Here is a 15330-nt window from a genome sequence, read left to right as displayed (position 1 = left end):
CTGTCGATGTCTTAAGACTGAAAGTACTCGTATTTCCTACGACAAATGAGACAAAATGAGAGAAATTCTTTATTGGCGGGAAACAAAGAGGCTTTAAGAAAGAAATTTCGAATGATTTGAGCACTTCGGATTATCCGGAATCTCGAATTATCGAGACTCTACTGTGTATGTGCACAATAATTATCATAGAAAACACCCTCTAGCGATGAATGTCGGAACTGACGTTTTTTGTCTCAATTTTTTTCCCCATCTCTTCATCAATACATTCTCAGTTCATCATAATTTTCTGATGAATAGTTAGACTTTAGACAGCTTTGAACTTTAATTATGTCCGCCCAACCTATTATTTCAATACAGTGTCGCACAATCGACTGACGGTTTTCAAAATGGGATAGCAGTTGTTGATTACAGTTGTTAATGCGGAATAATAAATATGCGAGGTCAGGAATTTCAGTTTACGTCATTCATGTTGCAAATGGTTGTATATAGTTATCAGAATAAACAAATTTACTTTTCATATAATAACCCTGTGCCCAAAAACCCAATTGGAAAGTTGTTACCCTTGTCTCTCTTGAGGTCAATGAAAAGATGTCCACGTTCCGAAGTGCAATATTCGCTGAAATATTTGAATTCAAAAACCGATGATAGTTGGGAAAGAGCAACAAAAACTAACGGACAACGCTTCTTTCCAAACTTTTTCCGATTTCCGAATTTAGATATCTCTGCGAATATTGCACGTAGAAACGTGGAAATTTTTTTGTTACCCACCGGAGGGACAGAGAAACAACTATTTAATTGGGTTCTTTGGGCACGGGGGGTACATATAAAATTTTTATTAATTTCTTTCAATAACTCTACAATACCATGCATGCAACATGCAACATGAAATTCCTGACTTCGCACAAAATTCCGCAATTATGACTTTAATATCTGTCACCGTTTTCTTGCTATATCATTTTGAAAGCCGTCAGTCGATTATGGGACATAATGCACACTGAATAATTGAAGAGCATTATTTGAGAAAAATGATTAAAAAAAAGTAAATGTATTTATCTTCCTAATTTTCTTTAGTTGGGCCGCTAGGTATTTGTAGTGGCAGAGACTGTACGAATCCATCACGTATCAAGTGCCTGGACTGTGGGAACACAGCATATTGCTCAACCACATGTATGAAGAAAGATTTGACCAATCATAAAAAGTTATGTTATAGTAAGTATCTTGAGTTATGCTTTGGCAATAATATATTGATCTTCGAACTAAAGTGAGGACACTCTGAAGGGCCACATTTCAATACTAGAAATTTTTCCTGGTCTGGAATTCCTTACCCGCCCCCCTTAAATTAATTTGAAGGACCTCCATCTTCGAATGGTTTTGTAAGGAACGTGGGGGGGTGGCCCGCAAAAAGAGGTTTCACCATATTTGAAGAACCTAGTGCAAGGGTGCAGAACCTTTTTCGGTCTAGATATGCGGTATTTCTACCTCTCGCGGGCCAGAAACTTGTATACGAAAGTTGACAATTACCATCGTTTTTTGCTTTTTTCATGCTATAAATTCACCAAGGGCCCGCAAAAAGTCTGGCTTGGAGCCCCGCTCCAGGATGCGGGAAACGGGCATGATGACATTTTCTGTTGTTGTTTTTTTGGAAATAATTAGACTCTTGCAATACTGTTAAATGTTGCGTTGAAACTGTCTCCAAAATGGCTATCAGTTTTGATTTATTACATTTTACTCGGGAACCGCGATTAGATATCGTGAATATTTTCGAAAATGGGAAATAATGGACCGTTTAAGAATTAGTCAGCAAATGTTTAGCCATTTTTGAAGCCATTTTTAGTCATTTCAGCAGCTATTCGGTCGTGCGGGCATCGTGCCGGACTCTCGTCTTGAGGATCCAGGTTCGAACCCCGTTGACGGCACAGTGGTGGTCAGCTGAAGTTGGTTTTCTGCGGTTTTCCAGCTTCGACGCACAAATGTGTGTGTGTGAGAGAGGCGGTCTCCCATTTGAAAAAGTCTCTCTTCAGAGAGCAGGTAGGCCTGCAACACGATACTGACAAAACATGAAAATTCAAAAGCATTTCCATCTTTACTTCAGAAAGTGGAAGCCAGATGACAGCATGAACACGAAACAAGCGCAACACTCGACAGTATGTCGAATGTATACGTTAGGGCCGATCATACTCTCAGAACACACGTTCCGGCGTATGCCGATTCGTTAGAAATTCCGTAGAGGAATGTATACGAGGCGCATTCGGTTAAGTAGAAGTAGTATAGTAGCCATTTTTTAACCCTTCCCCCTCCCCCTTGTCGATGCTGACATAATACTTGAATGACCCCTAAATGGGGTTTTTGAAAATTTGTAAGGGTATCAAGGTTGCCTTCCATTGAGTAATTTTGTGACTACTGCATATTTTGACGTGAATGAGTCTTAGGCTGGGTTCACACTGTACATTCTCTTTCATGCCGAGCACAACTCCGGTCCTATCGCCTCGGGCAATTTACTGCCAAATGAATTGTGCCGGAAGTTTGAGATGTACCAAATCAACCACCATGAGCAGAATGCCTCCGCGCGTGCTCGCTGAAGCTCCTGACGTCAGTGAAGATCACCTCTCCAATAGCCATCAGATATACTACAAAAAAGAGTAAAGATGACACATGTGCTTTCGGCCAACGATATCCAATGGCTATAGGTGAGATGACCTTCGTCAAAGGCTTCACGAGCTCCGCGCGGAGGCCTTCTGCTATAGATGGTGTTAACCTAATATTCTCAGTTGGTATCCAGTGTTTCGTCTGATTACTACTGCTGCCATCTATACCCAAAAGGATGATTAGAACTCTAAAATTCAAACAAAATAGCAAAAATCCTTTTTTTTCCCCATTTTCAATTTTTGTTAGTAAAAATAACGGTTTTTTTGTCATGAATGTGTATTTAGATATTGTTTTATGTTGGTTAATTAACTTAAAAATTACACTTATTAAAAGTGTAATTTTATAGAAAATATATTTGTATAATTGCGCATCTTCATTAAGATAAATATAATATATAAATTAAGTCTAGTAAAATTTTGGTACAGTTATAATATATGTGCCATCGTACTGGAAGATTTGAATTTTCGTATTTCCGCCGACAGGTCGATTGCCCTCAGTGAGATTTTCGTAATTGTAGGTCATAAGGGGAGGAAGATTTCGAATGTTATTCAACCGCTTTCTCCCGAAATTTTTGACGTAAATCATCGTCATCTGCATTTTTGCTCCAAAAAGGAAAGCACTAACGAAAAGAAATAATGAACATCAGTAATAATGATAATAGCAACAGTAATAATGATATCTACACAATCTTGTAATCTAACTACATAGAAAGACTAAATAATAAAATAAAGACCATCTAAAGACTAAATAATAAAATAAAGACCATCTAAAGACTAAATAATAAAATAAAGACCATCTAAAGACTAAATAATTTATAATCCATGCAAAAGGAATTAAAATATGAAAAACAAAAAATTGTAATTTCGCAAAAAAAACGTACCGTAAAATGATACAACTTTGTGCCATTTTTTGAGGTTTTTAAAGAGTATCCCCTTCAATTATGCACTTATTTGTCTGAATGTTTTAATGATTATACCTACATATCTCACTCACTATATGGCGTGTCGGAAAGCAATCTGTTTGATAAGAGGGGAGGAATAATTTTTTTTTTTCATGCGGCGCAATCTTGTGGGTTACAACTTTGTGCCACCACCAAGAAAGCAAGTTTAATTAAAAATCTTTCATTAAGGAACTGTTGGCAGGTTTGATACACGTCTACCTTTAACAATTTTAAACCACCTTATGAAGAACAATCACGACTTCATGTCAACTAGGTACATGCTATTGTGACCGCATGTTTTGATAAACTTATTTCCCTTACGGTCTGATTTTCGTAGAGAGTGGCACTTGATTTTCCTCCATTCGTCTAAAATGCCATGCTTTCTTGAGAGTGCCCAAGAATGCGACATCCAATAGCTGAAGAAGGTGGATGGAAGTGCAATGAATTTCACGTCATTTTCCGTGCACAAACGGATGACATCAGGAATAACGTGGGAGCTGAGGTTGTCTCAGATCAGAACTTTTATCCCACTCTGTCTCCTCAAAATTGGTAGCATTGTATACTCAAACCAGTCTTCAAATAAGAACATGGCGAATCACACACTCTTTGATCTATAATTAGTTTTAGGTGGTCCACCATCCATCCGTTCTGGGTGCAATTTCTTGGCCTTGTATGTGACGTAAATTGGGGCCTCATTTCCACGAATCGTAATAGAAGTTAAGGCTTTTGTAGCATTTTTTTATTATCTCTGGGTGCTTTGCCCCTCTTCTCACAATTACTCGTGTTGCTCCAAGATCATCGATCGAGTTTGTTTCGTTGTAATACCAGATTCTTTTTGGGAAGATCCAATCAAGTTCTATTTCGAGATCGTCAAAATATTCATTGGCAGTGGCTCTGTTCACTTCTGCTCGATAACGTAAAGCACTCTCCTGACTTTAGGCATAAAAATCTCATTCGTAATAGGTAGGCCTTGACTGTGAGGCGCAACTCTAGTTTGTAAGCAGGGAACCCATAAGTCGCATCGGCTATGACGTGAGCACAAATTACTTTTTCTTCCTCAGCAGAAAGAACTGTTTGCTTCCCTGGATTATTAAGAGTCGTCCAGATGGGAATTTCTCAGTTTCCTCTCACTTTTTGAGCATGAATGAGATATGATTTCGATGAATACCATACCTCTTTTGCGCCTAACGTCTAGAAATTTTCTTCTCCACAATTTCTGTCAACACCTTCACCAGGCTAAAATTTGTGTACTGCCGATGTGGACGTCCATCAACCTTTCTTCGGTTCTTACGGGACATATCTGCTGCAAGAAAACGAAAAAAAAAAAAAAAGAGATAAAATATGAAAATTGGGGAACAATTGGTGGCACAAAGTTGTTACTCAAATTTCTGGTTATTGATAATGAGGAATACTACGGGTAAACAGAAAAAAAAAAATTAGAAACACCCAATGCACCAATTTCTAGTAGATAACATCAAATTAATAAGCATATGTACTTACCAGAGCTCTCAGGAAACTCTAAATGGTCTAACCAAAGGAGATTCTTTTTAATTTTTCATAAAAAGAACACCAAAAACTTGCAAATCACCAATAACTTTCTTACAAACACGCATTTTAACTGTGGGAAGGTTATTTTTACCCAACATTTCCTCTATATACGTGTACCTTCCTACCAGTATTTTTTCGAACTTCTATACTCGCAACCATCTACCGTTAGAGCGCGTTGACGTTTAGAAATCGCGTGTGACAGTGTTGTAACCTTGACACAAAGTTGTATCATTTTACTGTAATCACATGTAAACATTATGTGCTTGAGATGAAAATTATGTGCTATTATTTAGTTGAGAAATTAGAACAGTCAAAAATTTGCAGATGCGTGTGCCAGCGAAGAAATGTTTTTACTAGAGTCCTCTGCTGTATTGACTTGAAACATTAATTTCTGAATTGATGCATATTGTAGAAATATTTTTATCTCTTTTTTTATGGAAAAATTTACGTTACAAGTTATTACTCCAATGAAATTTATTATAGTTGAGCTTAGTGATAGAGAAATTGGATGTAGCCAGCATAGGTTTTCATTTTTTATTTAATTTTATACTCCACATTTTCATTGTACTCTATTGTGATTGACAAATTTTATTCCGTTTCGAAACGATTTGAGTATCGATTTTGTGCGTGTTGAAATAAATTCGTTTCGTTTTTCAGCGTCATCTACCTTTGAATTGAAATACCATTTTTCAATTTGACACATACAAATTTGGCCATATTTCTTTTTCACTTTCTATCGTTTCTTTTTTCCGAGAAATCCATTTCTCAATAAGTAGCTAAATAGTTAATAATTTTGGTAAGTTTAGCACTTTTAAAAATAATCGGATACAATAAAATATTGGTTGATATGGTGTTTCTTTTGCCTTGATAAGCCAGAAACATTGTCTATTGTGTTGTGTGTGTGTGTGAAAAACTATCAAAAAACTTGATGTCCATTTGAAATGTACGAGTATTTCGTAGCGTTTATTTATGTTTTTAATATGGAACCAGTGGAACGGGGAGGGCATTTATTTATTTTTTTTTTTTTGTCTGAAGCATGTAAAAATTTTGACAGGGATATTTTTTTTTTGATTATTGCTATACGTTCACTGCGTTCGGTACATAAATTTCCCATTAACTAGACTTCGTTAAAGATTCACAATCCTTAACGACGATATTTTCGGAATGACGAAAAGCACTGATTTCTTCTTGGATGATTTTCCAAAAAGGCTTCCCACCGCTATTTTTTTTGCAGGGATGTGGATTATTCATCTCCCGAGATTATATTTTCCGGCTCATTTTTGTAACATTAATCCGGAAATTTCTTGTAACATTTTCATCGGCATGGACTTTCTATTTGTACATCTCCAATCAAAACATTTGTTCGTTTCGCGATATTTATAAACTTATATTTTTAAAATAGAGTATCAACATTTTTTCCCGTGCTTACTTTGGAAACGAACTATGTACCTTTATCAACTGTTGGATAATCTGTTTAATAATAATTTAGGTGAAGGGTAAACCTGCCATGCTAAAAAATCAGGAGGGGAAGGCAAACAACTTGTCTTTCTGCAATTGAGGTGAAGACAATCGACTCATTTTTTCTGAAATACCATTGAGCGTGAGGACAATTGACCTGTACTCAGTATTAATTCCAATGAGTGAGTCCCCCACTCATTTAAATGCAAATAGGTGTGAGGAATTTAGAAGAAAGCAACCCACGTATCAAAATGGCTGAGAATAAATTAAAAATTTGTTTCTCCACATGCTTCACATAACATGTCTTGCTCACACATTGCATAGCATTGCTGATGAATAGCTGAACGATGACTTTAAAGGTACTAAGGCGTCCTTAAAGGTATATCTAGAGGCTATTAAGAAGTCACCAATGAATAAGGCAAATGCACGAAAAAATACACACAAACTCGTAATGCATTTTGACACACAATGGGTGTCATCTTCAGAGGAAAAAAATATTTAACGGGTGGGTTAACATAAAACAATACTTAAGACATATTCACGGCAGAAAAGAAATTACTTTTACTAAAATAAGTTTGAAAATGGGCAAAAAAGGGCTGTTTATATGTAAATTTCAGAGTTCTAATCATCATTTGACATAGAGATGGCAGCAGTAATAATCAGACGAAACACTAGATACAAACTGAGAATATTAGAATAACACCATCTATAACAGAAGGCTTTTGCGCGAAGCTCGTGACATCTTGGACGAAGGTCATCTCACCTATAGCCATTGGATATAGTAGTCCGTAGCATGCGCCATCTTTTTATCCTTTTTTGTAGTATATCTGATGGCTATAGGTGAGGTGATCTTCACTGACGTCACGAGCTTCAGCGAGCACGCGCGGAGGCCTTCTGCTTATGGTGTTGATTAGGTACCACTTACACTTCCGGCACTTTTCATTTTTGGTAGTAAATTGCCCGAGGCGATAGGACCGGAGTTGGGCTCGGTATGAAAGAGAATGTACAATGTGAACCCAGCATATAAGACGCATTCACGTCAAAATATGCAGTAATCACAAAATCACCCAATGGAGGGCAACCTTCATACCCTTACAAATTTTCAAAAACCCCATTTAGTAGTTATTCAAGTATTATGTCAGCATCGATGGGGGAAGGGGTTCAAAAACACTTAGGAAGGGGTTGTAAACACTTTATTTTTAGTGCCTTTTTGCCTGCCTGTTTCGAACATTTGTATTGCCTGAACTTCCGGGGCTCTAGTTGAGTATTTGTTGCAGCTGTGGTGCTTGAGTGGTCATAGTGACAAACTCGCATCGCGAGGACTCGGGTTCAAATCAGGTTGGCTGAAGTTTGTTTTCTGTGAATAACAACTTCAAGGCGCAAATGCGAGCCGATCCCTCCGTTAAAAAGTCTCACCACAGAGCGCAACAGGCCTATAACGGTACAATTATTCAATAATTACACTTGACGCATAGTTAGGAAAAATTTATGCAGATGGCAACACTACACATAACAAGCGCTTCACACTCAAATACACTTCACGGAACGTTCACTACACACACATTCCAAAATGTACCAATTCGTTAGAAGTTCCACAGAGGAATGGTTTCCACATATGGAAAAGGTGCATGTATGGTTTAGTAGTAGTTGCAGGCCTGCTGCTCTGTGTGTGACGAGACTTTTAGCGGAGGGATCGCCTCGCATTCGCGCCACGAATTTGGGAACCATAGAATGCCCTCAACACTTCACCGATACGATAGGAGATGCGACATCGACACTGATTGGCTAAAAAATCTGAAATTTATGTATTTTTAACGCAACAGATGTGTTTCCACCAAAAATTCAGGCAATTTCTGTACTCGAGTCCTTTAAATATCTTGTGTGAAAACTTAACTACCGATCGGACTATTAATTGCAGCAGTAAAAAATATCTCTTCACAGGCCTACAGTGAAATCGCGAAGTTTTCTTATATAAAGATTTTGATCAATGCAATATTTTAACTGCTAAAGCATTTATTTTTAATGATTCATTCCAATAACCGTTATATTCAGTGACATGTTGGGCTATCTTAACCATTATACCGAGATTTTGTTTTATAAAAGACGTTTTGGGAAAAGTTTACCTATATTAGCAATAAACCAAAGGTTATGGCGAAATGCGTAACATATGGAAGAGACATTTACGCAATATATTTACTTCTATTAATCCCATTTATATTTTTTATTATTATCATTATTTCTGGGGGGTTTTTTTTATAACTTTAGTGTGACAAAAACGTCCGATGAAATTTTTCTAATCTATTTTATTAAATGGATTTTCTTGTTTTTAATGTGAATTCTTGAAGGTCGACGCAACCGCCATCTATTTTTATGACCCCCTTCAAAAAAGACTCGATTTTCTTGTTCACTTAACCAGAAAATTTCTTTTAAAAGGAGGAAAAAGCGAGAAAACGAAAAATTCTTTCTCCACCAGATGGTGAACCTTAAACAAACTTATTATACGCACCGTCACTAATTGGAATAATTTAAAACAAAAAACTTTGAATTGAAGGTGAAATTAATAGAAAAGTTTTCAATGTGAGGTGTTAAAGGTGGGAAATAATTCGCGAGTCTTTAATATATAGGGGATTGTTATTTGAATCGATACTATATGCATTTTATCACGGAAAGCTAGATTTTACAGAAGAATGTTAAAAACGTGCCCTGAAACTACGCATGCCTCGAGCCCAGTGCCGTCTTAAGGCATGGACCCATACGGTCACGGCCCGGGGGCCTCAAGTGAAAAGGGGCCACACAAAAATGAGTTGTGGTTGAGATTTTTGAGAATTTAGCTGGCAGGACCTCAGAAAAATCATTTGGCCCGGGGTGCCCATGATGCTCTTAAGATGATCCTGCTCGAGTCCCGCAAATTTATGAAAGTGGACCTGGCTAGATCACAATTTTTCAACTGAAACCCTTCCCCCCCCCCCATTTCAGTGGAAATATTTTCACCCAAGTTTGGGTCACAGGGGCTTCTGAAATAGGTCGTGTGCATACCGTACAAATGCACATACATTCCGGTTAAAAATCCATTAGTTGCGCCTCTGGTTTCTGGGGCAAATTAAGGATTCCGGTGATCTGAGTTTAGACCCAGAGATTTCATGGGGGCTGTCTTGAGCTATTGTTTTATTTATATTTTTTGGGGGGAAGTCGGCACCCAGAGAAAGCATAATGTTTTTCAGCATTTCTGCGCTTTTTGTAATAATATCCTATACTTCAATAAATTTGAAGTTAATAAAATTAATGAGATTATAATAATGAATGAATTGAGCAAATAATGATTAAATTGAGCAAATAATGATTAAATTGAGCAAATAATGATTAAATTGAGCAAATAATGATTAAATTGAGCAAATAATGATTAAATTGAATAAATAATGAATAATTGTAAATTTATGAGAGCACTAATTCACAATTACTCAGAGCCACATTTACATTTCACTAATTGGAGGTTTTTGCACTCGGGGTCTGCATAAAAAGTTAATTTTTCTATTATTTTATGTTTACGATCTTTTGAAAAACTTGAGACACTTTGAGTAACCGCCAAGGGCGTAGCGGAAGGGAGGGGGGTACTCTGGGGTCTGGTCCCCCCAAAATGATAGAAAATTACTTTGGTCCCCCCCCCCCCCACCCGAACGAAATTTCTGACTACGCTCCTGGTAACCTCACGTCATTTGAAAACTTTTTTGTAGTGGAAAGGGGCATGTTCCTCTAAAATGTCAACGATTGCAGAGGTATCCACTGTGCAAACAATCTGGGACAGTCTGTACAATCTGCACATTGCTACTGCACGTATATAATGTACCACTACAGCTGCATATTACTAGCTAAATCCTTTTAATTCTTTCCAGAGCCACCTTGGAGAATATAAATGTGATCATGCTGTCAGTGTTGGTACAAGAAAGCAAAGAAAATATGGGAAAATCTATCATATTATATGCTATTGCACATTTAATTTTAATAATCATGGCAAAAAAAATGTCTTGTATACTGAGAGATGTCATCAGAATTAAACATATCAAACATCTTTCCTCCATTAAATTAGTTTTCATCAAACTCATGAAAATTAAACGACAGAAAATTTCATTATTCATTATGAAATGTTTAACTGTTCGGACAACTCTGTATTTAATATTGTTGTATGGTCTACAAGAAAAAACAAATGTACAAAATGTTTTCTCATGTAATTAAATATATAATTTTTTTTCGAAATATTTCATTGTTATTTTTCTCAAATATTCATTGTTATAATCAGGTTATAATTGTTGGAAATTGTTGTTTTATAAAATGGCTGTGAAGTCATCAGATACTTGTTGTGATCAGTCATAAAATAAACTTCAGTGGTCCCAACCCTGGCTGGACATTCAGGGATATGCGAACAATGATCAGCAATGGCGTATAAAAAAAACTACAAATCATTAATGAGCATACAAAATTACTTTTTGAAAACGCAAGTCTTCAAGGAAGAAGCCTAAGGGCAAATAAGCACCCCATACGCATTTCTAGAGCTGAGCACTGGCACTCAAATATGGCGGATGAGTCAGCTTGAGGGAGATATTCAATCTTTATAGACAAATCTTCAGGCATAAGGATGCACGCTATGCTTTTCTAGAGGTACGCGAGTCTCATACGCATGTCTGGGGAAAATGAGAATTATACGCATTTTTAGTGACACGCAAGCCTCCCACGCATCTCTAGATATATACACACTTGCTACGCGTTTCTTGGGGGGGGGGGGGGGAAGGGGTACGCAACGCATGCTATAGTCCTCTTTAGGGGTGTACAGGCGTTCCACGCGTTTTCAACAGACACTCGAAGCCTTTGGGAACCACTGAATTACAGTAAGAAAATATAAAGAAATGTAGGCCTACCGAATCTATTTGTTATGGTAAATGTGATTATGAATATCACATTTTACGACGTATGCATAATTGCCGAGCATTTTTGAAAGTTTGATAAATTTCCGTAAATTAATCACTTTTACCGGCAATTATGCATAGTACCCTAGCATTTCGTCATTAGTAAACATGACAAATCGTACTATATAATATACTATACTATACATGATAATTCAAACATATATCATTATAACGGGGTCCAACTATATTCATCACGAGTACTAGACGCATTTGGAATGTTTTTCGTATCCATTGAATTCGCCAATTAGACTAGAGCAGCGGTTCTCAACCTTTTTTGACTAGCGGGGCCCTTTTCAGTGTATAATTTCTATGGCGGAGCCAGGTTGAGAACCGCTGGACTAGGATATAATCACAGATAAAAACGATAAATTTCTCGTATTTATCAAATTTACCAACGACACTTGATTATTGGGCGTAACCGCCGGTAAAACTGATGAATTTACCAAACTTACCAAATTGATTGGTAAGTGTGCATACAAATTAACAAATTAATTACAGTAAACAACAATTATTATACTGTGAAACGAAAGTGTATCATTCTGAATGATTTCCACTCTCCTGGATAGGAATATCTCCGTGAAAATGTTTTATTAGCTCTTGTTTTTGAGATATCAATCACTCCATGCCTGCTACTCACTACAAATAGTGCAATATAACACAGTATTCTTCACCCTTTTTTCTACCTGCGGCCCAGTGAGATTAAGTGAACGCGGACCAGCGGAATTGTAACGGGGGAAATAATTTGAGAACCGGCAAAGAAAGTAATGGGATGAAAATTTTAATCTAAACTTCTAACTTATTATATTTCAACATGAAACATACTTGATGAAAACATCAGAACCATAGTTGAGCTGAGACCCATGTTGCCGCCTATCAAATAAAAACCATTTGTCATTGATTTTTCAACTGAAATTTTCATTGATTTTCCAAACCGATCAGCGGTATGGGAATATATAATATGCGGTATGATATTTTTGTTTATTTTTATGCTGCGTAGTAGCGTAAATCTGATGCAGAAAAATACCGGATAATATGTTTCTATGTTTTCGGAAGGAGTGAACACAAAAACATAGAAACCGATATTATGGCGCATAAAATTTACACTACTTACTACATAGAATTTGCAATGGTGTGCAGCATAAGAACAAACATTGCATTGGTATTATACCACGTATTGCTCATTTGTATGCTGCAAATTCATTTGAAACTATCTTAAAAATTGTATTTAAAGAATTATAAGACAGTTCTGTTTTTTTTTTATTCGATAGGTAGCTGTAGAGATCCCAGCACAACTATGTTTCTCGCGTGTATAATAGTAGATTTCGAAATACAGTAATAAGGCCAGGATTATACTACATATGTTTTGTAAAAGATATTTTACAAAACTTGAAGAAAAAAAACCAATAAGTCTATTAGTTACATTCGCTCGAACGTAACCAATACGTTTATTGGTTGCATTTTAGACTTTTATTAAAGAAATGTTCTAAAACGTTTAGAATGTAATCCCGGCCTAAGTAGGAGGTTCGGAAATCTTCATCCTATTATTAATATATTTTTTCGATGTATCTTAAATTATTCCTCCCATTTATGCCAGTCTGCAAGCAGAAAAATCCTGAAGAACACTGGTATAGAGTTATCATCGTTATTCTGTTTATTAGCATATTTTAAATTTGCTTTCAAGTAACAAAAATTAAAATAATAATACTGCATATACAAATTTTCGAATTTATAATTGACATATTACTTGTATTACTGTAACATTTATACAGTCTTTGAGATGGAGATCTTAACAACTCTTAATGTATTTTGAAACGTGCCTCTATCTTAGAAAGTGTGAAATAACAAAGATAATAAAGAAATTAAAATTTAAAAGGAATAAAATTTGAGAAATAAACTGAAACAAAATAAAAGTTAATTAAGAGAAAAAAAAAATTCTCATAGTTCTAAGAATCTGATAATGTATTTTTGTATACATGGAGCTTTTTAACCGAACCGGGGCATGATCCATGCATCCGAAATTCTGACAAATATGGATACTTAGATTTTTCAGTTAGGCTACTTTGTACTATTATTGTTGGTGTTCTTGTTGTCTTTAAATATTTCTGAAACGAAAAATTGTATGCCGATGATAATGAAAATATGCTGTTTGAAATGTTGTTGAAAATAACAATTTGTAACATAATTATATATATATACGAACAAAAGACAAACATGGATTTAAATCATATGTATGCGAATTTCAGAATAAAATTTTTCTACGATTACTGTATGTATTTATGACTACGCATTTTTCATCAATAAGATATGAAATTCAGGGCTGTGTTAACACAAGCGCCCACCCTGTCATGCTCCAAGGTGCATATATGGAAGGGACCGTGATGAAGGGTTGGTCTGATTTTGACCAACAGGAAAAACCTTTGGAAAAAACCCAACCTTAAAACTGCACTTACTCGCAAACATACGCTTTCTAATGGCGTTATTGCATTGTCATTACCCTATGTAAAGAAAAATACATTGATAAATATATATATTTAATGCAATTTAGATTATAACGTTATATATAACAAAAACCCATTTATCGTAATAAGATGCAAAACGGTTTTGCCCCCACCCACTCAGAATTGTCTGTGATGAGCCGCCACTGATATAATAATTACATAAATAAAAAAATTGTCATACATTACTAGGTCTATTACATTTATGTAGGCTACAGCATGTATAACTGGCTTTCCTGGTGCTCCAGTATCATAAACCCGAAAAATCCCCAAAAACCCTGAAAAAACCCAGTGGGTTGGGTTTTTCTGAAATAATCCGGGTTTTTGATAACCCTGCCTGTATGACAATAAGATTTGGTTCTACGATTTTCCAAAGTACAGTGAAACCTCGATACAATGATATTATACAGGGTGTCCCTGTAAGTGCCAGCACGGCCTTTATCTCATCAACCGTCCGTCGTAGAGGTATGTTTCCAACTTGAAAAATTATCAACAGGCGTTCAAAAATTACCCTGTACCAGTTTTGAGAGTGAAAATACAGTGTGTAACAAAATAAGAAATCTAAATTTTTATACGGTCCCCCTGTGCTCTTACTTCCAACTAGAAAGTTGTTGTCCTGTGTCTCCCGCCAACAAAAAAAATTCCATGTTTCTAAGTGCAATATTCATGGGAATATTCTCGAATTAGAAAAACCGGAAATTTGGGAAAAAAAACAGCTCTAAATGCAGAAACACCGGTTTACCCGAATTTAACGCTGTTCTTTCTCAAATTTCCTCTGTTTTTCGAATAATCCCGTGAATATTGCACTTAGAAACATGGATTTTTTTTTTATCCTCAGGAAAGGCAGGGCTTTCTAATTGAAAGTTAGAGCACAGGGGGACCGTATAAAAATTTAGATTTCTTATTTTGCTACGCACTGTATTTTCACTCTCAAAACTGGTACAAGGTGATTTTTGAACGCCTGTTGAACATTTTCTAAACTGGAATCATACAACTACGACGGAGGCATGACTACAGATATCCGACGTTAACGTGCTAGTATTTACGGGATGCCCTGTATATCGAGAGGTAGCGTTATCAGGCGCCGCCAAATTTATGCTGTTGTTGGCATCTCTTGTGAATTGGCGTTGTTAGCACCACCAAAAAAATTCATTTACAAGCATTTATTCGGCATCGAAAAATTCCAATTGATTATTTGACGAATAAAATTCGGTCAGTTGTTTTACCCTGTAATGTAGCTTCTCTCGCATAACTTTTGTGTAGTACACAGAAAGCAGCTTCACGG

At 36.2% G+C, this 15330-nt stretch overlaps 1 protein-coding gene across 1 annotated transcript in view; it reads left to right on the top strand.

The window, feature by feature from the left end:
• LOC149064937 (uncharacterized) overlaps positions 1 to 10715 on the top strand; it is a 64832-nt gene extending 54117 nt beyond the window's left edge. The window contains exons 9-10 of the mRNA XM_089255069.1: positions 1072 to 1209; positions 10483 to 10715. Coding sequence (XP_089111195.1) covers positions 1072 to 1209; positions 10483 to 10502 — 158 coding nt within the window. The 3' untranslated portion in view covers positions 10503 to 10715. The remainder of the gene's footprint in view (positions 1 to 1071; positions 1210 to 10482) is intronic.
• The last annotated feature ends 4615 nt before the right edge of the window (positions 10716 to 15330 follow it).

This window comes from Pholcus phalangioides, unplaced genomic scaffold (assembly GCF_987345545.1).
Source record: "Pholcus phalangioides strain wild (caught in Gottingen) unplaced genomic scaffold, Ppha-v1.0 ptg000042l_1, whole genome shotgun sequence".
Lineage (NCBI taxonomy): Eukaryota > Metazoa > Arthropoda > Arachnida > Araneae > Pholcidae > Pholcus > Pholcus phalangioides.
This window is presented reverse-complemented; position numbering and strand designations above follow the sequence as displayed.